General features: G+C 40.2%; 1 protein-coding gene across 3 annotated transcripts in view; it reads right to left on the bottom strand.

Annotated features, from left to right (window-relative positions):
- Positions 1–25,381, bottom strand: part of BICC1 (BicC family RNA binding protein 1) — a 365,857-nt gene that overhangs the window by 48,291 nt on the left and 292,185 nt on the right. For all 3 annotated transcript variants that reach the window (XM_055425684.2, XM_088841893.1, XM_088841894.1), the window contains exons 4-10: positions 10,517–10,596; positions 8,604–8,762; positions 7,072–7,125; positions 6,102–6,296; positions 5,384–5,635; positions 3,101–3,232; positions 446–632 (exon numbers count right to left, since the gene is read on the bottom strand). In XM_055425684.2, the coding sequence (XP_055281659.1) occupies positions 446–632; positions 3,101–3,232; positions 5,384–5,635; positions 6,102–6,296; positions 7,072–7,125; positions 8,604–8,762; positions 10,517–10,596 (1,059 nt within the window). The remainder of the gene's footprint in view (positions 1–445; positions 633–3,100; positions 3,233–5,383; positions 5,636–6,101; positions 6,297–7,071; positions 7,126–8,603; positions 8,763–10,516; positions 10,597–25,381) is intronic.

Here is a 25,381-nt window from a genome sequence, read left to right as displayed (position 1 = left end):
CTTGCCTTCACCCACCCCTGCCCACCCCACATGCAGATTTGCAATTACTGTTTGTAAAGCAAACTGGATAATCTTTATCTCCAGGGACTGATGGCAATATTGCAAACGCAAGAAAGAACAAACACATAAATTATAGTCAGCCTGCTCACTTCACTCTCCATGGCTTTCTTAATTTAGAAGAACAAACACAGCCACCGAAAATAAAACAGCCAGACCTTGATTATTTATGCAGAAATAAAAAAATCTGGGTAACAGAAATCCAGAGAGTCTAACAACAAAAAAAATCAAAATAGATTGATTCGAGTTGTGTTGCTTTTCAGCTGATCATAGAACCTAAAGAAGGAAAAAAGAGCCTCTGAAATGTAGCCCCAGACAGTAGAAAGAAAGGGAACTAGATAAGCAATCCTCTGGTGACTGAGAAGGGCTGTAATAATAAATTTTATACCTAGTCCAGTGAGTCCAAGGCCTGCAGAAGCTAAGATATCCAGGCTGGGACATGCCAGGCCGGCAGGGCAGGACGCTGGGGACGGGCTGGTTGCTATGGAAACCCCACTGCTTTCAAGTCCGAGGAGACATTTCCTTGCTTCATACATATTTAAGGCATTTCGCTCAACACTTTTCACAATCACAGACTATGAAAACACATAATGAGAAAGAAAAAAGTGACACGCAAGTAGTCTACAATGAATTGGGGAAGGGGGTGAGAAAATGAGTATGATAATAAGAATTCCACTCAGGGCATGGCTTAATGCTGTTAAAGTCAACTGCAAATTCTAACCACTTATTTCCCAAGTTTACTCCTCTTGGTAAAAGCATAAAAGGTTAATTACCACTTACTCGGTGTGTCCTACATCCCAGGCACTGTGGTGGAAGCTGCACAAATACTCTAATTCCTGCAGAACCTTATGGGGTGAAATTATTATTTGTGTTCAACAAAGGCCCAAAGCCACAGTGCAGCTGCAGGGGGGCAGCTCGAGGAACCTAGGTCCGTCTGTCTCTACAGCCCATTCTCATTTACATCCTCTTGTCTTTACATTAAAGCTTCCCCCATTTATCTCATCTTTTAAAAATCAAATTTGTCACCATAGATAGACTGCACAGTAATGGTCATTTACATTTGACATTTACAGTCTACCAGTTGACTAATGGACTTGGAGGTACCACTCTTCCTCACTGATGATATATCTGTGGCAAAGCTTATGGCAAAATAAATTCCCAAACAATAAATCTTTTTTTCCCTCAATGGACTCATCTAGAGAATTAGAAATTTGAACCCATGAGAGAAAGCCTCCAATGGAAAATAAATAAAATGTGTGGCTGACAAAGCAGTTAAAGCAGTGGTCAGCCTGGCGGCCAGGGAGGCACAATTAAAAAGCTCTGGGATGCTGCAAGGTTTCAGAGCTCTCATTTTTCATTTCCCCCTGACCTTGGCTCACTTCTTGCTGAACTCCAGAACTCTTCCTGGGCCTGTCCATCTTTACATGCAGAGTCTTTTCTGTTTGCATCTTTTCATCCTAGTCATCTACAGTGACTCTAGTCAACTCACATTAGTCAGATACGAAGCTCCACAATACAGAAAGTCAATGTCCTGTTCTCTAATTGTAAACTCAACATAGCAAGCTCGTTCAGAATCAATCCTATCTTTTCCTTTAAAGTTTTCTTTGAGGAAGGCATGATTTTCTTTCTCATGCTGGACACTGACTACCACATTATTTGCATACATACACATACATAACAGTACATATTTTTATATATGTACCATATGCATATATGATAAAATTCATAGTTTAGAAATTTTAAAAGCACAACTATTTGGTGTTTTATCTACTATAATAAAAATATATGTTATCATTTAGTATATGTTGTTGTGTAACTTGTTTTTTTTCACATTTTAAAAAATTTATTTTTAATTGAAGGATAATTGCTTTACAGTCTTGGGTTGGTTTCTGCCAAACACCAACATGAATCAGCCACAGGCATACCCATGCCCCCTCCCTCCTGAACATCCCTCCCCACCTGCCTCCCCATCTCACGCTCTAGGTCATCGCAGAGCCCTGGTTTGAGTTCCCTGAGTCACATGGCAAATTCCCACTGCCTATTTTACATGTGGTAATGTATGTTTCCATGTTACTTGCTCCATGCATCCCACCCTCTCCTTCCCTCCCCCTCCGACCATGTGCATAAGTCTGTTCTCCATGTCTGCATCTCCACTGCTGCTCTGCAAACAGGTTCATCAGCACCATCTTTCTAGATTTCATATATATGCATTAGTATATGATATTTGTTTTCCTCTTTCTGACTGACTTCATCAACTTGCTTTTTTTATTCAATACCACTCTTGTTGATTAACTTCTGATACAAAGGTTTCCTCAGCATGTATGACTAGAAATAGAATCACTGGTGGTAGAATATCAGTATTTTTGTGATCAAATGATCACAAACTACTTTTAAAGTGCTTGGGCTAATTTATACAGTTTAATGCAGGAACATTTCTCTTTCCTCATATCCTTACCAGCACTTAATATCATCAGACCTATCCCATTAAATTTTTGACAGCACATGTAATTACTGAAATTTTGCAACATCTTAAAAGAGAAGCTCCAAGAAAGCTGAACTAGGGACACTAAATTGTCTCAACTATTTATGAAAATGAATAGGCACCTATTCTTCAAACCTCTAGGGCAAGCACAATGGCTCACAAGCAGTAAATAAACCAAGCATTTTTAAAACTGCTTTGCATCCGTACACCCATACATGTGGACATAACACAACATTTAGCCTTACCAACTCTGTGGCAACTTAGTAAAGCTTAAAGTTACCAAATTGCAAATTAAGAAAAAAAAAGTTTCCTTCCCATATATGTAATTAAAATAATGGTCACAAAAAGACTCCAAAAACCAACACACATATAAATAAAATGATCAATAACGAATGCTGTTATAAATTTGCCTTTATATAAAGTAAAATATAATATGTAATAGTGTCTATTATATAGAATATCAAGTGCCATGTATACGCAGATATTCATTTATATGAAAATCACACTATATTGAATGTGATATGATACTTGGTTCTGTTTGGGCCCAGACTCTGAACCCACCTTGCTTGGCTGTTTTGGCTTTGGTTTAATACTGATGAAGACATCAAGCTGTTCCATCAGCTGAGCAATGAACTGTGGATCGACTTCAATTTCTTCCTTCATATCAAACATCAGCACAAGGGGAAGACAACCCTAGAAAATGCCACAGTAGAAAGTGAGGGAGGTTAAACACTATTTGTTTATACATCCAATAATTTAACATGCCTACAGATAACGCAACATTTTATAGATTTAAAGAATAAGAGTCCCTTTGCTGTCCACCGGAAACTATCACGCTGTTAATCAGCTATATTCCAGTACAAAATAAAAAGTTTAACTAAAAAAGAATAAACCAAAGTGTTGAAGCTCAATTACATACCTTCACATAGCTTAGAAGGCTGGTGTGGGAATAATATTGAGGGGTGGAAACTATCTTTTGGATGATGGAAATAAGTGTCTTGTGTTTCTCTTTATGGCTGTGAATTTTTTACTTACTCTCCACCTTGGAAAAACTCTTCCATTCTCTGACTTCAGCTTTGTTGGTGGCGCCAGAAACTATATTCTCAACTACATGAAGGGTGGTAATCTTGTGGTCTGGCTCAAAGACTTACAGTGGAGGCTCTTTACTGTCTCCTGAATGAAATCTAAACATATATCAGAATTTAAAAATCTCCACATTCCCACCCAGCTTTGCTTGTGCAGTCACAGGTCTCTCTGTGTATGTCTGCCCCTTCTCCAAACCACACCAACTTATTGACAGTCTTTGCAACAGATTCTGTTCCCCAGGATCTTAACTCATCATCAGACTTCTCTGCCAACCCAAGTCCTACTTCTCCTTTGACGCGGCTCAAAGCTTCCCTCCTTCCTGAGTAAACTGCTCTCAGCCTTTCCTGTGACTGTCTCTCTCTTCAGCAGAGCAGGGTTTAGCACTTGTGCTTTTTCTCTGATTCTTCCTTCCTGGCTCTTAATCTACTGAGTATAGGAACCACATCCCACAGTTTTTTGTGATGCACAGATTGATGGGTTTGTACATAAGTATTGGAAGAAGTTACTGTTAAACATACAGAATTAAAAAGAAATCACCATGCTCCATTTCTCTTCTGGATAAGAGATGTTTATACAGACGTTGCTATAAAAAACCGTGATACTATTTAAAATTTAAGTTAAAGCCTTTTAATTTCTCTCTCAATCTTTCAGTATTGTGCGGTAATAATAATATGTCTCATTGCATACCTGTATTTTTGTCAGGTATGAGCACAGTATGAATGTGAATTCATAACTGTGCTGATTGCTTGAAAATTTCACTGAACTCAAAATAATATCTAAAGAACTTGAAAAGTGTGAAAAAAGAAAGTATGAAGAGTAATCATAATAATCTTTGGATACAAATATGCTGTCTAACTAGCAGTATATTAAAAGTAGCCTAAGTAAGCTTAGCTAAAAAAAATCATTCACAATGAAATTAATTTATTAAAATCATACATCATAGTTCTTAGTGATTATAACAAGTTTTCATCTATCAGAGGAATGGAATCAACAATAAAAATCTGGATTTTCTGAAAGTTTCTCAAAAATAGATTCTGCAAGTTAATAATAGTTAAAGGTCATGCCTGAAGCTTATGGATTCAAATGTCACTAAAGGTCTAGCCAGAATGGAGAATATAATAGCATTTTTTAATAAGAATACATGGTATGTCAGTCCATTTTGTTACTGTATCAACCTACACACTGGGTTTTTAATGAATATAGGAAGGATAGACAGACTGAATATTATAAGCTGAAAGCAGTAGTAAATTATGTAACTTATTTTCTTTCAATTCATGACACTCAAATTCACGGCTCAAATACTACAGCATTTTTAAAATGCTATGAGAGATTTATGAAATGTTCAAATGTTTCATGCTACCAAAATTTATTATCTTTGAGGGTAGGGTAAAATTTTAAATTTATTAATTTTTAGTTGTTCTTTTTAAAAAGTGATTTTTTTTGTCAAACACAAACTAATGCTAAATGTCAAATAAAAATAATCACCTTCCACAAAATACAGCCAATTATTTCCATGTAACCTCTTCAGTTGTTTAAATTTAAAAACAAATACTGCAAGAGAATTACCCACAAAACGAAATTAAATCTGGGAGGCACCATGTACCTTATTCTTTTACTTTCTTTTACCAAGAACCTCCCTTATTTGACCAGAATTCCAAAGTGCTTCCATAAATACCACATTGCTACAGTATGTGCAGCAACATACACGGTAACCAAAGATGTTAAAAAAAACTGTACCATTAATTTCAGTAAACCTACCATGAGATATTGCCTTGCAAGACAGACAGACTCAATGGTGCCCTGGAGGTAGACGGTGGATTTCTTTTGTGGATTACTGGGATCAGGAAAGTGGATCTGAGCACCCGTTCTCTGCATGATATGTTTGATGTTGCTTCCATTTCGACCCATCATAAAGAGATGATGCTGAGCTGCAATATCCAGTTGCGTGCTCACGGGGATAGCTGACGCCAAGCTCCCGGCGAGATGTTCCAACAGCATGGCCGTTCCTTCCTAAGAGAAAAAGTGGGAGAGAAATAGTCCCATGCGACAGATGTCCACACTGAAGGGAAAGGTTCTACTGCGCTTCTGACAGCTATGGAAAAATGCAACATGTCCTAAAAGCCAGAATGTGGGGCCTTCCCTGGTGGCCCAGTGGTTAAGAATCTGCCTTCCAATGCAGGGGATGCAGGTTTGATCCTTGGACAGGGAACTAAGATTCCATGTGTCGAGGGGCAACTAAGCCCACGTGCTAGCAACCAGAGAAGCCCACACACCACGGTGAAGGATCCCACAGGCTACAACTACAACCCAACACAGCCAAATAAATAAACAAATATTTTTAAAATAAATAAATAAAAATGGGAACCAGAATATAATATGAGAGGAAAAAAAAACCGAATTTGTCTTAAAATCCTTTAAAAATAAAACTCACAGGATTCGTACACCTACGATGTCTGGAATGACCCACATCACTCACCTTCACAGCGCTTGTGTTACTCTGAGACCCCCGTACTATCACCGTGGCACCATACATCCGGGACCGCTGTTTAAATGACACTGAAATGTTGTACATCTGTGATATGTGCTGGATAGAGGGGGAATTAGGATCAGGCGCTGGTTGAAGAATTCCAGCGATTGGCAGCTCAAACATCAGCACCAAAGGAAGCAGCTCCTAAAACGAGATCACAGAACCCAGAGCAGACAGGTCACTGCATAGTTACTCAAAGTGAAAATGTTAGTCACTCAGCCATGTCCAACTCTGCAACTCCAAGGACTGCAGCCTGCCAGGCTCCTCTGTCCACGGAATTCTCCAGGCAAGAATACTGCAGTGGGTAGCCATGCCCTCCTCCAGGGGATCTTCTTGACCCAGGGATAAAACCCGAGTCTTGTGCATTGCAGGCAGATTCTTTACCTTCTGAGCCACTAGGGAAGCCCATTCATTTAGAGATATGTGTAATTCACTCATTCTTTTGTCAAGATGGGATTTTTTTCGCAAGATGAGGGCAGATATGTGTGTGTGTATATATATATATATGATTTACTTCAGTAGACTCACACAACGTTGTAAACAATCATCCTTTAATAATTTAAGATTTAAAAAAAAAAAACAATGCTTTTATTACAGCCATAAGCTTGGGTAGGCTATCTGAAGTTTTTAAATGGAAGGAAACTTCTGCAAAACCTGAGAGTTTATAACTTGAATTGCCTGTGGCATTTTTCCTCAGGCGTCTTTTTGATCATTTCAAAACCATCAGAGCAACAGAGCCAGGTAAAATTCAGACCATCTCTAAGAAGCATCTTCAAGACATTAAAACAACTTTTATCACTCTTTCCTACATGTTGAACATACGACTGGCTATAAATTGACAAATTACAAGATTTTTTTTGCCTTATAATGCCAGCATTGCTGACATTGCTTTATAGTACGAAAAGGAATCAACACTTACCCGAATTCTAACTCGGGCAGATTCTACTCCTGCTGGTTGTCCTGCTATAGATACCTGCAAAAGTAAAAAACACAGATTTATTGTCCTTGAATCCACATCCACCTTCTCAGTTACCTACTCCTTCACTACTCAAAGTGTCATCCAGGGTAAAACAGCATCGTCTTTCTCTCGGAGTTTGTTAATAATGAAGGACCTCAGGCACCAACCCAGACCTACTTAATCAGAATCTGCACTTTAGCAAGCTCTGGTGATCTGGTCAGTGAATCAACATTGCCTCCTGGACTTACCTGAAACCTCCCAGCCCACAGAAGGCCTCCCACCGTCCTCCCGGTTTCCCGTGCTCACTGCAGTTTCCCCCTTTTGTTTAAACTCTTTGCACATGAGGTGGGCATCAATGTGCAATGGTCCCGCCACACTGTGTTCACAAAGTAATGGACTACTTCCATGCTGGTTGGCAAAAAACATCGTTGCTCCCCAGCCCTTCCTCAGGATCTTCTAGGCTTTCCTATGGTCCATCAATTGAGGAATTACTCCTGGCATTAGGGCGAAAGGGCAGGCCTCCAGGACAGCGCTCTCATGGGTTATGTGCACACCATGTTGTCAGATAATTTAATTACTGCTCTCGCTTTTTACCATGGCTTTCTATCTAGTTCCCTGTGTGTATCTGCCACTGTCACCATCAGTCCCCACAGAGAAAAGACTGTCTTATTCATTTTTGTGGCCAACATAGCTTCTCTGTTGTTTAGTTGCTAAATCATGTCTGACTCTTTGCAACCTCATGGACTGTAGCCCACTAGGATCCTCTGTCCATGGGATTTCCTAGACAAGAATAGTGGATTGGGTGGCTATCTCCTCCTCCAGGGGATCTTCCCAACCTAGGAATTGGATCGAACCCAGGTCTCCTGCCCTGGCAAGCGTGTTCTTTAACACTGAGCCACCCAGGTTCTAACATCACCATTAGAGGAGAGAAAACTTCCAGATAATACAAAGAACACTATCTGTTCTTCAGGTACTGACAGCATTTTGATGTAGACGCGTGAGCTCCATTTGTTTTCAAACCCAAGAACTAGAAAAAAAAGGCGGGGGCATAAAACAGAGACATAATTTGGCCAATGTGAGCAAGTTGGACACTTGCACATCGCCTCTCAGAAGGGGTAGCCTGGAGGAGCACTTGCGTGATGCTTCAGACAGAAGCCCAGCTATCAGTAGATGCCCGGACTAGGCGAGCTTTCAGGTCCTTTCCTAACTCACATGCCTTCTGAGCCTTTCTGGAAGGACTTCATTTCAATTTACCATGACAACCTTCCCTCTTTTCTACCAACCATTTAGAGATCAAGAATTTAAGGCCCATCTACAACGCATCTCTTTAAAAAAGCTGAGCACTTTCAGTCTCCTTAGAGGGGGACATCCAATCTATACTACCTGCCATCTTCACAAGTACTCTTTTCTTCTCCTCTCCCCCAAAAGATGCGCATACAGGAAATCCAAGCTTTAATCTGTCCCATAAAATTTCATGTGAAAAGTCCCAGCACCTGGTTGCTTTTTTCGGCTTGATTATTCCTGTTGGAGTCCGGGAAGTGGATGTGGCATCCTGTTTCTTCCATCACCTTTTTAATATTGTTGCCCCCTTTGCCGATTACATGAGAATGTTCTGTGTGTGAGACATCCATCTTCAAGGTGACCCGATTGCTCTACATGGAAATAACGTATTATTTCTTGATGTATGAAAAAGGAAAGAACAACTTATAAAAAGACACGTTTACCCCAAGGGAACAGGATTAACAAAAAGTGACCCAGTGGAAGTTCTTACAGAGTTCTTAAGATCATCTTGATCTATAAATTTTTCAATTTTTATCTATCTATCCTTGGCTCATAAAAGATGTTTCATTTAAAGATAAATCTTTCAGAAGAAATAGGAAGATATACTCTTTACCAAGATAATGTTTTTGGACAGTAGTGTTCAAGTCAAATTAGTTACAATTACAAATAGATATTATTAATGAAAATGAATTCAAATAACTGAAAAACAGGTGAAAAAAATTGCAAGAGTGAATAAATGTATGTTAGTAGAAATGCTGAACAATGATAGAAAACTAGAAACAAAAATAAAGCTCAAAACTGAATAAAAAAGTATTTACAGACACTTTCACAACTTCTCTATCACTGTATGTCAAACTTTACAAAGTAGGTAAATTATTCTTGCAGGTAGGAAGAAGAGTGAGGAAGAAATCACAAAGTATACTTCTCCAGGAGTAAAATGGCTTCAGTAAACCAGTACAGAGTGTAAGATTAACTATACTAAAGGCAAATGTAAAATTTTAAGACAAAATGAATAATTACAGGCAGACTGGAATTCATGTATTTAATCTGGGGACATGTAGTGCCGTAAAATTATAAAGACTAACATGAAATGTTTTCTCATTTATAAAATTGATATTGAAATTCTTCAGTCCTTACAAAGTAAAATTAAAAAGTCAAGATACAGCAAGATTTTAAAAAGATCAGTAGTTGTATACTTTCTGAATTCTTAAATTTTAAACTTAGATCCATTAAATACTTTGGTTTTTAAACTTAGGTATTTTAGTTAACCACTAAAAGAAGTAAAAAGATAACCTTTTTTGGATATTGCAAAATTTTCAATAATTATAGGATGAATAATTATTTTCTTAAAAAAGTACAACAGCAGCAAAAAGGAACAAAAAAAAATAGGGAGGAAAAGATTAGAAATAATTTCAATGAAATACTAGGTGGCAAAAATAGTGGTTAAGAACCAGACAGACTGAATTTGAACCCACCTCCCCACTCGGCAGCTATTATATCCTGGGTAAATTCCCTAATATCTCTTTCCTGAGCTTGTTATGAGGATTAAACAAATTAATAACTGTGAATGATGGAGCTAAGTGCCTGGCATAGGGTAAGTGATTTAGAAGTGTTTATTAAAATAAATTCTCAAAAGCAAGTATACATTTTTAAATATTTTCATTTCTCTATTGTTTCTCTCTACATTGTAGAAAGAACATAGCAGACATATTGTCAGATTTCACACACAGCTATACAGAACATAATTTTGGTTTTCCACTGACTTCATAAAAGCAAATATGCTAAATTCTTGCAATTTTTATTACTTGTTCTGTATTAATCAAGGTCAATGTCTATTTCTGAAGATGGCATATACATACATACGTACTTATACATAAAGACATACACACGTATACATGCTATGTATTTAAGTATATATAGAGAGAGAAAGTATTATTTAATTACCCAACATGAGAGAACCTATGCAAATGACCTTCACATCCATTGTAGAATCACGGGCTTATTTTAAAACCCACCATTACTTTCTCCTGGTTTTTCTTCTCCGAATGGTTCATTCACAAAAGCATGAAGTAGCCCCTTCCAGAGACAAGGTTCTGACATCTGAGTGTCTTTAACATTCACTTACTTTTGTGTCTAAGACAGACATTATCATTTCCTTGGCTTCCTTAACATCTTCTTTCTTTCCAGAAACCTTAATGTGGGGATCTGTAAGAAATCAAGAACAAAAAGCTCATATGAAACCTCTAAGCTCTGTTTTAAAACTTATGTTACAATATAAGAAACAGTGATTACATAATACATTCAATATTTGATTCATTCTAGATGTGTTGTCACTGTAATAAAAACAGAAATATGTAAAATATTCCTTCTGAACACTGGCTAACTTATTTAACTTTAATTGCAAAATAAGTATATTATTATTTTTTAAACAAGTGGGGAGTCTATATATTGAATTTATTACTTCATCTCTTGGTACATTTAAGGCCCTGTTCTAAAGGCTTGAAAGGCACTGAATCATTCAATCTACACCATGGTTTACTTTTTTCTTTTTTAACCTACCTGTACTGTAAAGCAATTTCTTTAGTGAATTATCCTGCCTGTTTTAAATTCCAATGGTGACATCTCTAAAAATAAAGTGTTTTTCAATTTAAAAAAAAAATCCCACAATGCAGTATCACTTCACAGTACAATAGTTAAAATGAAACAGACAATAATAAGTATTGTACACCACAGTTTTGTGAGGTTGTCTGCAGAGGAAACTAAGGTACAGAGCAGTTTAGCAACTTGCCCCTGAAAACCATTCAGGGGATGTTTATTATAACCCAATGTCTTCCAACTCTGGATCCATACTTTAAACTATGTGATCATTTAAGAGATATTCTTATTGGCCAAAGTTGACAGGAAAAAAACACTTAATCTTCATTCAGGAATATTTAATATTTATTCAGAATCAGTACTAAGTAAGTGATTAAGTTATATGCTATGTCTGCAGGAAACCACTCATTCACTCAGTAAAGATTTTCTGAACCTGAACCTCTCTTATGCTCCTCCAGCAGCCTCACACTTGCAATGTAGGGGGTGCTGGTTTGATCCCTAGTGGTGGAACTAAGATCCTACATGCCACATGCCAGGACCAAAACAAGAAAGCCATCTGTCCACATGGACCTTTCAGACTTGTGCAGGGAGGTAAAAATCAGTCAAATAAATAAATGATCTAGTATATTAGACCTAAGGAGCCTCTTGATGAAAGTGAAAGAAAAGAGTGAAAAGGCTGACTTTTCTCAACATTCAGAAAACTAAGATCATGGTATCTTGAGCCCATCACTTTATGGCAAACAGATGGAGAAAAAATGAAAACAGTGACAGACTTTATTTTCTTGGTCTCCAAAATCACTGCGGACGGTGACTGCAGCCATGATATTCAGAGATACCTGGTCCTTGGAGGAAAAGCTACGACAAACCTACACAGCATATTAAAAAGCATATTAAAAAGTCACACTCTGCCTTCTTTATGGTCCAACTCTCACATTTGTAATGATTACTGGAAATATCAGAGTTTTGATTAGATGGACCTTTGTTGCCAGAGTGATGACTCTTTATTAATATGCTGTGTAGGTTTGTCATAGCTTTCCCTCAAAGGAGCAAGTGTCTTTGAACATCATGGCTGCAATTCACCATCCACAGAGATTTTGGGGCCCAAGGAAATAAAGCCTGCCATTGTTTCCATTTTTTCCCCATCTATTTGCCATGAAGTGAGTTCTTCTAAACCACAATAAACTAGGATAAGAAAATGACTCACTGTAGATTTTACCAAACTACACATATTTCCTTGTCTTGTGATTTAACCCTCCCATCTCCACCTCACAGTCATCAAGGCCAAGATTCATCAGTCCAGTTCAGTTCAGCCACTAAGGCATGTCCAATTCTTTGTGACCCCATGGACTGCATTACGCCAGGCTTCCCTGTCCATCACCAACACCTAAAGCTTCCTCAAACTCAGGTCCATTAAACCGGTGACACCATCCAATCACGTCATTCTCTTCCGACCCCTTCTCCTCCTGCCTTCAATCTTTCCCAGCATCAGGATCTTTTCGAATGAGTCAGTTCTTCACATCAGGTGGCCAAAATATTGGAGTTTCAGCTTCAGCATCAATCCTTCCAATGAATATCCAGGACTGATTTCCTTTAGGATGACTGGTTGGATCCCTTGCAGTCCCAGGGACTCTCAAGAGTCTATTCCAACACCACAATTCAAAAGCATCAATTCTTCGGTGATCAGCTTTCTTCACAGTCCAACTCTCACATCCATACATGACCACTGGAAAAACCATAACCTTGACTAGATGGACCTTTATCAGCAAAGTACTGTCTCTTCTTTTTAATATGCTGTCTAGGATTGTCATAGCCTTCCTTACAAAGAGCAAGCATACTTTAATTCCATGACTGTAGTCAGCATCTGCAGTGATTTTGAAGTCCAAGAAAATAAAGTCTGTCACTGCTTTCATTGTTTCCCCATCTATTTGCTATGAAGTGATAGGACCAGATGGCATGATCTTAGTTTTTAGAATGTCGGGTTTAACCCAGCTTTTTCACTCTCCTCTTTCTATTTCATCAGGACGCTCCTCAGTTCCTCTTCACTTTCTGCCATAAGGGTGGTGTCATCTGCATATCTGAGGTTATTGATATTTCCCCTGGAAATCTTGATTCCAGTTTGTGCTTCAGCTAGCCCAGCATTTCTCATGATGTACTCTGCATATAAGTTAAATAAGCAGGGTGACAGTATATAGCCTTGGTGTACTCCTTTCCTGATTTGGAACCACTCTGTTGTTCCATGTCCAGTTCTAACTATTGCTTCTTGACCTGCATACAGATTTCTCCAGAGGCAGGTATGATGGTCTGGTATTCCCATCTCTTTAAGATGGGAATTTTCAACAGTTTGCTGTGTACTACACTGTCAAAGAGTTTGGCATAACCAATAAAGCAAAAGTAGATGTTTTTATGGAATGTTCTTGCTTTTCTATGATCCAACAGATGTTGGCACTTTGATCTCTGGTTCCTTTGGCGTTTCTAATTCCACCTTGAATATATGGAAGTTCATGGTTCACATACTATTGTAGCCTGACTTGGAAAATTTTCAACATTACTTTGCTAGCATGTGAGATGAGTGCAATTGTGTGGTAGTCTGAACATTCTTTGGCATTGACTTTCTTAGGGATTGGAATGAAAACTGACATTTTCCAGTCCTGTGGTCATTGCTTACTTTTCCAGATTTGCTGACATATTGAGTGCAGCACTTTCACAGCACCATCTTTTACAATTTGAAATAGCCCAACTGAAATTCTATCACCACCACTAGCTTTCTTTGTAGTGATGCTTCCTAAGGCCCACTTGACTTCACATTCCAGGATGCCTGGCTCTAGGTGAGTAATCACACCACTGTGATTATCTGGGTCATGAAGATCTTTTTTATACAGTTCTTCTGTGTATTCTTGCAACCTCGTCTTAATATCTTCTGCTTCTGTTAGGTCCATACCATTTCTGTCCTTTATTGAGCCCATCTCTGCATGAAATGTTCCCTTGGTATCTCTCATTTTCTTGAAGAGATCTCTAGTCTTTCCCATTCTGTTGTTTTCCTCTATTTCTTTGCATTGATTGCTGAGGAAGGCTTTCTTATCTCTCCTTGCTATTCTTGGAACTCTGCATTCAGATGGGTATATCTTTCCTTTTCTCCTTTGCCTTTCACTTCTCTTCTTTTCTCAGTTATTTGTAGGGCCTCCTCAAACAACCATTTTGCCTTTTTGCATTTCTTTTTCTTGGGGATGGTCTTGATCACTGCCTCCTGTACAGTGTCACGAACCTCCGTCCATAGTTCTTCAGATATTCTATCAGATCTAATTCTTTGAATCTATTTGTTCTTCCACTATATAACTGTAAAGGATTTGATTTAGGTCATACTTCAATGGGCTAGTGGTATTCCCCACTTTGTTCAATTTAAGTCTGAGTTTGGCAATAAGGAGTTCATGATCTGAGCCACAGTCAGCTCCCGGTCTTGTTTCTGCTGACGGTAAAGAGCTTCTCCATCTTTGGCTGCAAAGAATATAATCAATCTGATTTCATTGTTGACCATCTGGTGATGTCCTTGTGTAGAGTCTTCTCTTATGTTGTTGGAAGAGGGTGTTTGCTGTGACCACTGTGTTCTCTTGTCAAAACTCTGTTAGCCCTTGCCCTGCTTCATTTTGTACTCCAAGGCCAAATTTGCCTGTTACTCCAGGTATGTCTTTATTTTCACTTTTGCATTCCAGTCCATTATGATGATAAGGACATCTTTTTCATGCATTAGCTCTAGAAGGTCTTGTAGTTCTTCATTGAACTGTTCAGCTTCTTCAGCATTACTGGTTCAGGCATAGACTTGGATTAATGTGATACTGAATGGTTTGCCTTGGAAACAAACAAGAGTTCACTCTGTCATTTTTCAGATTGCACCCAAGTACTGCATTTCGGACTCTTTTGTTGACTATGAGGGCTACTCCATCTCTTCTAAGGGATTCTTGCCTACAGTGGTAGATACAATGGTCATCTGAGTTAAATTCACCCATTCCAGTCCATCTTAGTTCACAGATTCCTAGAATGTCAATGTTCACTCTTTACATCTCCTCTTTGACGACTTCTAATTTGCCTTGATCCATGGACCTAACATTCCAGGTTCCTATGCAGTGTTGCTCTTTACAGCATCGGGCCTTGCTTCCATCGCCAGTCCCATCCACAGCTGGGTGTTGTTTTCACTTTGGTTCCATCTCTTCAGTCTTTCTGGAGCTGCTTCTCCACTCTTCTCCAGTAGCACAGTGGGCACCTACTGACCTGGGGAGTTCATCTTTCAGTGTCCTATCTTTTTTGCCTTTTCATACTGTCCATGGGGTTCTCGAGGCAGGAATACTGAAGTGGTTTGCCATTCCCTTCTCCAGTGGACCACATTCGGTCAGACCTCTCCACCATTACCCGTCCGTCTTCAGTGACCCTACACAGCGTGGCTCATAGTTTCACTGAGTATCATGATTCATAGTGAAAGAGAAGGAGACAGAGAAAGGGAAGGATGAGAAGGAGGAGGAAACCATTTTCTAAAGCTCCACACCCTTAGGACCAGGATGAAGCAATCCTAATCAGCAAGAGTACACAGGGAGCTTCAGAGCCTAGGAATGAATCTGGCCTCCTGGGGAGACCTCCCAGCAGCTGGCCTCAATCTGAATCAGTGCCTACACTCCAGCCCCGCCCTCTCCCCCAGACTATGCCTCCTGCCAGCTGCCCTGGGATCAGGCACCTCTCCTCAGCCTGTTCTCTAATCCCCCCACTGACAGATGCCCTGTCAAAGGGATACTGTGAAGATTAAAGACCTCAATGTTGGTTAAAACTTTCTAAAAAGTGTAAGTATCAGGTTCTGACAAAATGTGGTCCACTGGAGAAGGGAATGGCAAACCAGTATTCCTGCCTTGAGAACCCCATGAACAGTATGAAAAGGCAAAAACATAGGACACTGAAAGATGAACTCTCCAGGTCAGTAGGTGCCCAGTGTGCTACTGGAGAAGAGTGGAGAAACAGCTCCAGAAAGAATGAAGAGACGGAGCCAAAGCAAAAACAACACCCAGTTGTGGATGGGACTGGTGATTGAAGCAAGGTCCAATGCTGTAAAAAGTAATATTGCACAGGAACCTGGAATGTTAGGTCCATGAATCAAAGCAAATTGGAAATGGTCAAAAAGGAGATGGCAAGAGTGAACATCGACATTCTAGGAATCAATGAAATAAATGGACTGGAATGGGTGAATTTAACTCAGATGACCATTATATCTACTACTGTGGGCAAGAATCCCTTAGAAGAAATGGAGTAGCCATCATAGTCAACCAAAGTGTCCGATATGCAGTACTTGGATGCAATCTGAAAAACGACAGAATGATCTCTGTTCGTTTCCAAGACAAACCATTCAATATTAAGTAATCCAAGCCTATGCCCCAACCAGTAATGCTGAAGAAGTTGAAGTTTAACTGTTCTATGAAGACCTACAAGACCTTCTAGAATTAACACCCAAAAAAGATGTCCTTTTATTTACAGGGCACTGGAATGCAAAAGTAGGAAATCAAGAAACACCTGGAGTAACAGGCAAATTTGGTCTTGAAGTATAGAATGAAGCAGGGCAAAGGCTAACAGAGTTTTGCCAAGAGAATGCACTGGTCAAACACCCTCTTCCAACAACACAAGAGAAGACTCTACACATGGACATCACCAGATGGTCAACACCGAAATCAGATTGATTATATTCTTTGCATCCAAAGATGGAGAAGCTCTATACAGTTAGCAAAAACAAGACCAGGAGCTGACTATGGCTCAGATCATGAACTCCTTATTGCCAAATTCAGACTGAAATTGAAGAAAGTGGAGAAAACCACTAGACCATTCAGGTATGATCTAAATCAAATCCCTTATGACTATACAGTGGAAGTGAGAAATAGATTTAAGGGACTAGATCTGATAGACAGAATGCCTGATGAACTATGGACGGAGGTTTGTGACATTATACAGGGGACAGGGATCAACCATCCCCAAGAAAAAGAAATGCAAAAAAGCAAAATGGTTGTCTCAGGAGGTCTTATGAATAGCTGTGAAAAGAAGAGATGCCAAAAGCAAAGGAGAATAGGAAAGATATATCCATCTGAATGCAGATTTCCAAAGAATAGCAAAGAGAGATAAGAAAGTCTTCCAGAGTAATCAGTGCAAAGAAACAGAAGAAAAAAAAAGGAATGGAAAAGACTAGAGAGCTCTTGATTAAAATTAGAGACAACAAGGGAATAATTCATGCAAAGATGGGCACAATAAAGGACAGAAATGGGATGGACCTAACAGAAGCAGAAAATATTAAGAAGAGGTGCCAAGAATACACAGAAAAACTGCATAAAAAAGATCTTCACGAACCAGATAACCATGATGGTGTGATCACCTACAGCCAGACATCCTGGAATGTGAAGTCAAGTGAGCCTTAGGATGCATCAGTACGAACAAAGCTAGTGGAGGTGATGGAATTCCAGTGGAGCTATTTCAAATCCTAAAAGATGATGCCATGAAAGTGCTGCACTCAATATGCCAGCAAATTTGGAAAACTCAGCAGTGGCCACAGGACTGGAAAAGGTCAGTTTTCATTCCAATCCCTAAGAAAGGCAATGCCAAAGAATGCTCTAAGTACTGCACAATTGCACTCATCTCACACGCTAGCAAAGTAATGCTCAAAATTCTCCAAGCCAGCCTTCAACAATACATGAACCGTGAACTTCCAGATGTTCAAGCTGGTTTTAGAAAAGGCAGAGGCACCAGAGATCAAATTGCCAACATCCGCTGGATCAGTGAAAAAGCAAGAGAGTTCCAGAAAACATCTACTTCTGTTTTATTGACTATGCCAAAGCCTTTGACTGTGTGGATCACAATAAACTGTGGAGAATTCTGAAAGAGATGGGAATACCAGACCACCTGACCTGCCTCATGAGAAACCTGTAAGCAGGTCAGGAAGCAACAGTTAGAACTGGACATGGAACAACAGACTGGTTCCAAACAGGAAAAGGAGTACGTCAAGGCTGTATATTGTCACCCTGCTTATTTAACTTATATGCAGAGTACATTATAAGAAACGCTGGGCTGGAGGAAGTACAAGCTGGAATCAAGATTGCTGGGAGAAATATCAATAACTTCAGATATGCAGATGACACTACCCTTATGGCAGAAAGTGAAGAGGAACTAAAAAGCCTCTTGATGAAAGTGAAAGAGGAGAGTGAAAAAGTTGGCTTAAAGGTCAACATTCAGAAAACAAACATCATGGCATCTGGTCCCATCACTTAATGGCAAATAGATGGAGAAACAGTGGAATCAGTGGCAGACTTTATTTTTGGGGGCTCCAAAATCACTGCAGATGGTAATTGCAGCCATGAAATTAAAAGATGCTTACTCTTTGGAAGAAAAGCTATGACCACCCTAGACAGCATATAAGCATAAAAGCAGAGACATTACTTTGCCAACAAAGGTCCATCTAGTCAAGGCTATGGTTTTTCCAGTAGTCATGTATGGATGTGAGAGTTTTGACTATAAAGAAAGCTGAGTGCCAAAGAATTGACGCTTTTGAACTGTGGTGCTGGAAAAGACCTTTGAGAGTCCTCTGGACTGTAAGGAGATCCAACCAGTTCATCCTAAAGGAGATCAGTCCTGAATGTTCTTTGGAAGGACTGATGTTGAAGCTGAAGCTCCAATACTTTGGCCACCTGATTGAACAGCTGACTCATTTGAAAAGAGCCTGATGCTGGGAAAGACTGAAGGCAGGAAAAGAAGGGGACAACAGAGGATGAGATTTTTGGATGGCATCACCGACTCAATGGACATGAGTTTGAGTAAACTCCAGTACTTGGTCATGGACGAGGAGACCTGGCATGCCGCAGTCCATGGGGTCGCAAAGAATCTGACACAACTGAGCAACTGAACTGAACTGATGTATCAGGTATGTAAGGAGAGGGGCTAAAAAAAAAAAGTAGGCCAAAATGGCTGTCCAACCCCTGCAAGCTGGGAGAGCTTCCACACACAATGTTCTGTCTGCTTGCTCCTGCTTGGGTCCATTCATGCTTCCATCCTAATAGAGAGTATCTTGTCTGTGTAAGACTCTCGCCAACTTCAACACACTTACGTAAAGAAAGTGAAAGTGTTAGTTGCTCAATCATGTCTGAATCTTCACGATCCCATGGATTGTAGCCTGCCAGGCTCCTCTGTCCATGGGATTCTCCAGGCAAGAATACTGGAGTTGGCTGTCATTTCCATTCTCTTTAATTATTTGTATTATACCCACTAAGACTCCTAGAGGCAATATTTACACAGAGCTGTCTACATTCAAACTTTTGGTCTCAACTATCTTGAACTTTGGTAGTCTGGTAGGCATACACTCTCATTAGTATCCCCTAGAAGTGCTCATTGCTACAGTGGAGAGTGGAGCCTGGTGCGTCTCAAACATGTCTGCTCATCAGACTCATTTTCTAAAACTTAGGTTCCGGGTTTCTAGGACCCAGCAGTCAGCATTTTGTTGTTTTCCCAAGTGATTCCTTAATCAGGCATCGGACACAGCAGATCAAGCTGAAAGACATGCAACCATAGCCCCTTATGTATCAGCCAGGTATATGTAACAGAAAATGCTTCTACAGGGAAAAAAGTGTATTTTCTTACAAAACAAATTAACAGCATGTATTGAGTGCTATGATAATCTGAAAACCAATTACATTACTGGTTGCATAATCACATTAAAATTCCTATGCATCTGTATAGGGACAGGAAACCTCAGATCTAATTTAAGAAGGAATCTGATTTTCCACCATCTCTGCATCAACAGAACAATAAACAAAATAAAAGGCAAAAAAGACTCAATTTTAAAAATGCATATATATTTCAAAGCGAAAGAGCACCATCTAGTGGCCAGAAATATAAATTATCAATGAACACAACAAAGACAACTCAGTCACCAGTAGCATCGAACTGTCTCCAGGGCTCAAAGCAGCACTCGTTTGGGATATGGTTCTTCAAAAAAAAAAAAATCAAGGCTCTGAAGTACAGAGGAAAAGATGACAAAATTCTGGTTTAGACTGCTAAAGCGGCAGTAGTATCGTACTTTTCTTTCCCTCTTCGCTCTTAAAGGCATCTACAGGACGTGAGCTCTTCTTCCAAGTTGAACTTAATGCTCTCATCCCAAAGCCTGAAATACTCCTCCTGCTTTCAATGAGTGTTACGGTTACCATTCAAGCTTTGTCCATGTACCACCACAAGGCACTATGGTGTCACTCAGACCCATTCTGGAAATACTTAATGGAGAGGTGAAAAATCAAAGCATGAACTGTATTAATAAACATAAAAACAAGGAAATCGACTCTTGGAGGATGGTGGAAAAATAGGAAATAAGTATGTAGTCTGCTCTTCCCCAGAACTAATGGCTTTGTAGGACCACTCTCATTCAGCCATGAATGTTTGAAAACGTTGCTCTAAAAATAATACTGATTACTGTTGAATCGACCCTCAAGCTCTCTGGATACAGGGATTGTTTTAATGGATTTTGTCACTTCCACAGCTAGCTCATCGAAAAAGCAAGAGCGTTCCAGAAAAACATCTATTTCTGCTTTATTGACTATGCCAAAGACTTTGACTGTGTGGATCACAATAAACTGTGGAGAATTCTGAAAGAGATGGGAATTCCAGACCACCTGACCTGCCTCTTGAGAAACCTGTATGCAGATCAGGAAGCAACAGTTAGAACTGGACATGGAACAACAGACTGGTTCCAAATAGGAAAAGGAGTACGTCAAGGTTGTATATTGTCACCGTGCTTATTTAACTTCTATGCAGAGTACATCATGAGAAATGCTGGGCTGGAGGAAGCACAAGATGGAATCAAGATTGCCGGGAGAAATATCAATAACCTCAGATATGCAGATGACACCACCCTTATGGCAGAAAGTGAAGAAGAACTAAAGAGCCTCTTGATGAAAGTGAAAGGAGACAGTGAAAAAGTTGGCTTAAAGCTCAACATTCAGAAAACTAAGATCATGGCATCCGGTCCCATCACTTCCTGGCAAATAGATGGGGAAACCGTGGCTGACTTTAGTTTTGGGGGCTCCAAAAATCACTGCAGATGGTGATTGCAGCCATGAAATTTAAAAAAGACGCTTACTCCTTGGAAGGAAAGTTATGATCAACCTAGACAGCATATTACAAAGCAGAGACATTACTTTGCCAACAAAGGTCCATTTAGTCAAAGCTATGGTTTTTCCAGTGGTCATGTATGGATGTGAGAGTTGCACTATAAAGAAAGCTAAGCGCCGAAGAATTGATGCTTTTGAACTGTGGTGTTGGAGAAGACTCTTGAGAGTCCCTTGGACTGCAAGGAGATCCAACCAATCCATCCTAAAGGAGATGAGCCCCAGGTGTCATTGGAAGGACTGATGCTGAAGCTGAAACTCCAATACTTTGGCCACCTGATGCGAAGAACTGACTCATTTGAAAAGACCCTGATGCTTGGAAAGATTGAGGGCAGGAGGAAAGGGGATGACAGAGGATGAGATGGTTGGATGGTATCAACGACTCAATGGACATGGGTTTGGGTGGACTCCATCACGGGAGTTGGTGATGGACAGGGAGGCCTGGCGTGCTGCGGTTCATGGGGTCACAGAGTCCGACACGACCAAGTGACTGAACTGAACTGAACTGTGCCAAATAAGAAGCAGATTTTCACCAAACTGTTGTGGAATAGATTGATGGCTCCCCTATATTGGGGAGATGGCAGAATACAGAGAGAGGAGATGTGAATCTGTGGAAAGAGTTGAAACCTCACATCCACGGTGACCATATGTCCTGCTGCTGCTGCTGCTGCTAAGTCACTTCAGTCGTGTCCGACTCTGTGTGACCCCATAGATGGAAGCCCACCAGGCTCCCCCTTCCCTGGGATTCTCCAGGCAGTTACCAACATAGTTTTGATTTCAAATATTCTGATCTCAGCTCCTCTATAAAAGTACAGAAAACTGTCAAATATTTGTCCAGATTTTTGTTTTTTAGATTCCTGCCCCATTAATCTGCTCACAGCTCTCTGGTGTCATCCTATGGAAGAGAGGGAGACTTGACAGTGATCCAGCCTTCCACAAGGAATATGAAGCTGTACGGACATGGGTTTGATATGAGCACATTATATGTGTACCCTGCAAAATAGCCAAACATCCGGGCAACAGAGGTTTTTTATGACTCCATATGGAAATTCATAAGGGCTTGGTAAGATAACAAATGTTTTCATAAGAACATGCTAAATACCATATTTTCAGAAAGATAAATATTTCAAAGAGTTTGTATGTTTATTTGAGCTTAAGTTATGGCTTTAAAAAGATTATCTCTTAGAACTCTGTTGTCTCCCCTCTGGTTTCCCATCCTTGGAAACAGTGCCCATCCTGGAAACATCAGAGGACATTTCGCTATCTTTTCCTTCTCTCCACAAGTTTAAGCCTCCTTTCTGTTTCATTCCTATCCCACAGCAAAAATCTACAGAATATGCTCACATGAGTTCACTGTATTTATTCCATATTATGCTGCAGAAAGTCAGGTGCTATACAGGTGATGAACTGAAGCCACTGACGTGCCACCAATGGTCTACGTGTAACTACTTTCCTGCTTCCATGGCTTGAGTGCTGTTGAGAGAAACTTCAATCAGAAAAATTCAAAGCAATGCTTTCACTGTCAGCATGCTCTCTTGGACAGAAAATAGACAGACAGAAAATCCTTTGTTTGACTAACCTCAGTCCTCCCACCCACAACACCCCCAAATAAAAACATCGTATTAGAACTGCATGTCTGTTTATGGGGGAATATTCCATATCATGGCCTAAAATCAAGATGGCTTTTGGTACATTTTTACAAATACACAAGGCTTCCCAGGTGATCAGAGTGATTAAAGAATCTGCCTGCCAATGCAGGAGACACAAGAGACTCAGGTTCAACCTCTGGGTCAGGAAGATCCCCTGGAGTAGAAAGTGGCAACCACTCTAGTATTCTTGCTTGGAAAATCCCATGGACTGAGGAGCCAGACAGGCTATAGTCTATGGGGTCGCAAAGAGTCAGACACAGCTGAGCAACTGAGCATATACAAACAAACAAAATGGCCAACCTGGCCTTAACCCCGGAAGGAGAGAGCACGGGGCAGAATTCACTTTCTCCCAGCTTGGAACTCTTTTCAGTTTTATTTCGTGTTCTTCCTAAAAAGTCTTAGCCTTTAAACCTGACTAACCAAGGATTCTGGCTGGGGACAGGTCTGTCAACGCTGTTAGGAGTGGGTCAGCGTTGACAGGCAGAGAATTTCAGCTTCCTCTGAAATTCCCTCCAACCACTGGGAATATATCCTCCGTTGGTAAGTAGTTCCAAGTAGTCATGGCCAAATTTTTTATGGAAGGAACACTTTGGCTCTAGGATAAGAGTTTTGCCCAACAGCCAACATACATCTCAGAAAAATCTCCAGGCATCTCAAGGGTACTCACTGGTTGACTTGGATCACATTGGGGAGATGCTAGGAAAAGCCAGCAGATGGCACAGAGCAGCTATTATGGTTTAAGGTCTTTGACCCTGCCTAGGCCACAGAGTCCCTTCGTGCTGTGAGGAACAGTCATAGATTCTACTGTCATGGTGCTAAGTTCTGAATCCCAATTCAGCATAGACAATCTCTGTTATCTTGAAAGGTCACTGAATCTAGCGAATCTCTGGAGTGTACTTTCTTCAAAAAACATAAAGGGGCGGAGGGAAGTTTGGTCAGATCATTTACATAATGTTTCATAAATCTAAATTTCTTTGGTGTAAAGCAGTACTATCAGATTCTTAAATAAAAATAACCTCAACAAGTTTATTTTCCAGTTTTTGGGATCTCATGGTAAGTGGCTGACACCAAAGATTTGTTGCTGTTGTTACTGTTCATTCACTAAGTCACATCCAACTCTTTGCAACCCGATGGACTGCGCTCCACCAGGGTCGTCTGTCCCTTCACTCTCCTGGGGTTTGCTCAGATTCATGTCCACTGAGTCAGTGATGCTGTTGAACCATCTCATCCTCTGCCACTCCCTTCTCCTTTTGCCTTCGATCACACCAAAGATACCACCATCTAAAATGTTTCCAAGAAGCAGAAGATACAGGAGCGAAACATAAGTGTGTCTGAAATTGTGTTCCTCCTCTGAGTGGAAGAAGATTAGGCCCCCAACCTTGCTGACAGACCCACAAGTGGCTTCAGAGATGGCAGCTCGGGCTGGTCTTTTGTGCTGTATACTCTGGGAATGTGGAATCGTGTGTCACAGTAGATGAAATTCAGTGCTCACCCCACTGTCATCTCCTGCAGATGGAGCTTGTAAGCATAAAACATGTGCAGTGCCAAGCCCAGAGGGATTTTATTCCACCTCGCACCCTACTGAGCTACGTCACTATTCACAGCTAGAAACCATCCATGTCTGCTATTCTGATCACTTTTCCTTTAGGCTGGAAAGTTTGGCTGACCAGCAAAAGTGGATTAAACTTATGGTCAACTGGCCACAGCTCGTATATTTCTGTGAAACTAAAGAGTTTCCCTGTAACTTCCTGAGAAACAGACTTTCCTTTTTAGGGGGAAAAAAAAGTGATATGGGTCAAATACATACCAGTATCACCTTTTTAAAGTAAAGATATATATTTTATCCAGAGAGAAAACCTCATTTAACCTGACTGGGAATAACTTGAAAAGAATGAAACAGAGTGACAGGAAATCAATGCCCTTGAAGCTTATTCTGTAGCCAGTGATACTACAGATTCTTTCAAAGAATGCTCTTTGACAACAAGAATTCCAATAAACTGAGTTAAAATTCAAATAAAAGGGCAAGGAGTATATTTGGACAGGGGTAGAAGAGTCCAAGCTGTATTTAAGACAAACTGTTGTTGATCTAACAGATAGTATAACTGGGATCAAGAAAAACAAATTCACCTGTATTTAACATATTCACCTGTATATAAACAACTATGCTGCTTTAGTTAGTTAGTTAGTTCAGTCACTCAGTCGTGTCCAACTCTTTGCGACCCCATGAATCACAGCACGCCAGACCTCCCTGTCCATCACCAACTCCTGGAGTTCATTCAAACTCATGTCCATCGAGTCGGTGATGCCATCCAGCCATCTCATTCTCTGTCGTCCCCTTCTCCTCCCGCCCCCAATCCTTCCCAGTATCAGAGTCTTTTCCAGTGAGTCAACTCATCGCATGAGGTGGCCAAAGTTTTGGAGTTTCAGCTTTAGCATCAGTCCTTCCAGTGAACACCCAGGACTGATCTCCTTTAGGATGGACTGGTTGTTATTTATCTTATTTTAAAACAACAAAAAAACACTGGGCTTCCCTAGTGACTCAGTGGTAGAGAATCCACCAGTCAATGCAGGAAACACAGGTTC

This window comes from Moschus berezovskii, chromosome 12 (genome assembly GCF_049115385.1).
Source record: "Moschus berezovskii isolate FMDL1 chromosome 12, NW_MosBer_1.0, whole genome shotgun sequence".
NCBI classification, from domain to species: domain Eukaryota; kingdom Metazoa; phylum Chordata; class Mammalia; order Artiodactyla; family Moschidae; genus Moschus; species Moschus berezovskii.
Note: the sequence above shows the minus strand (reverse complement) of the source record. Positions and strands in the feature narration are given on the sequence as shown.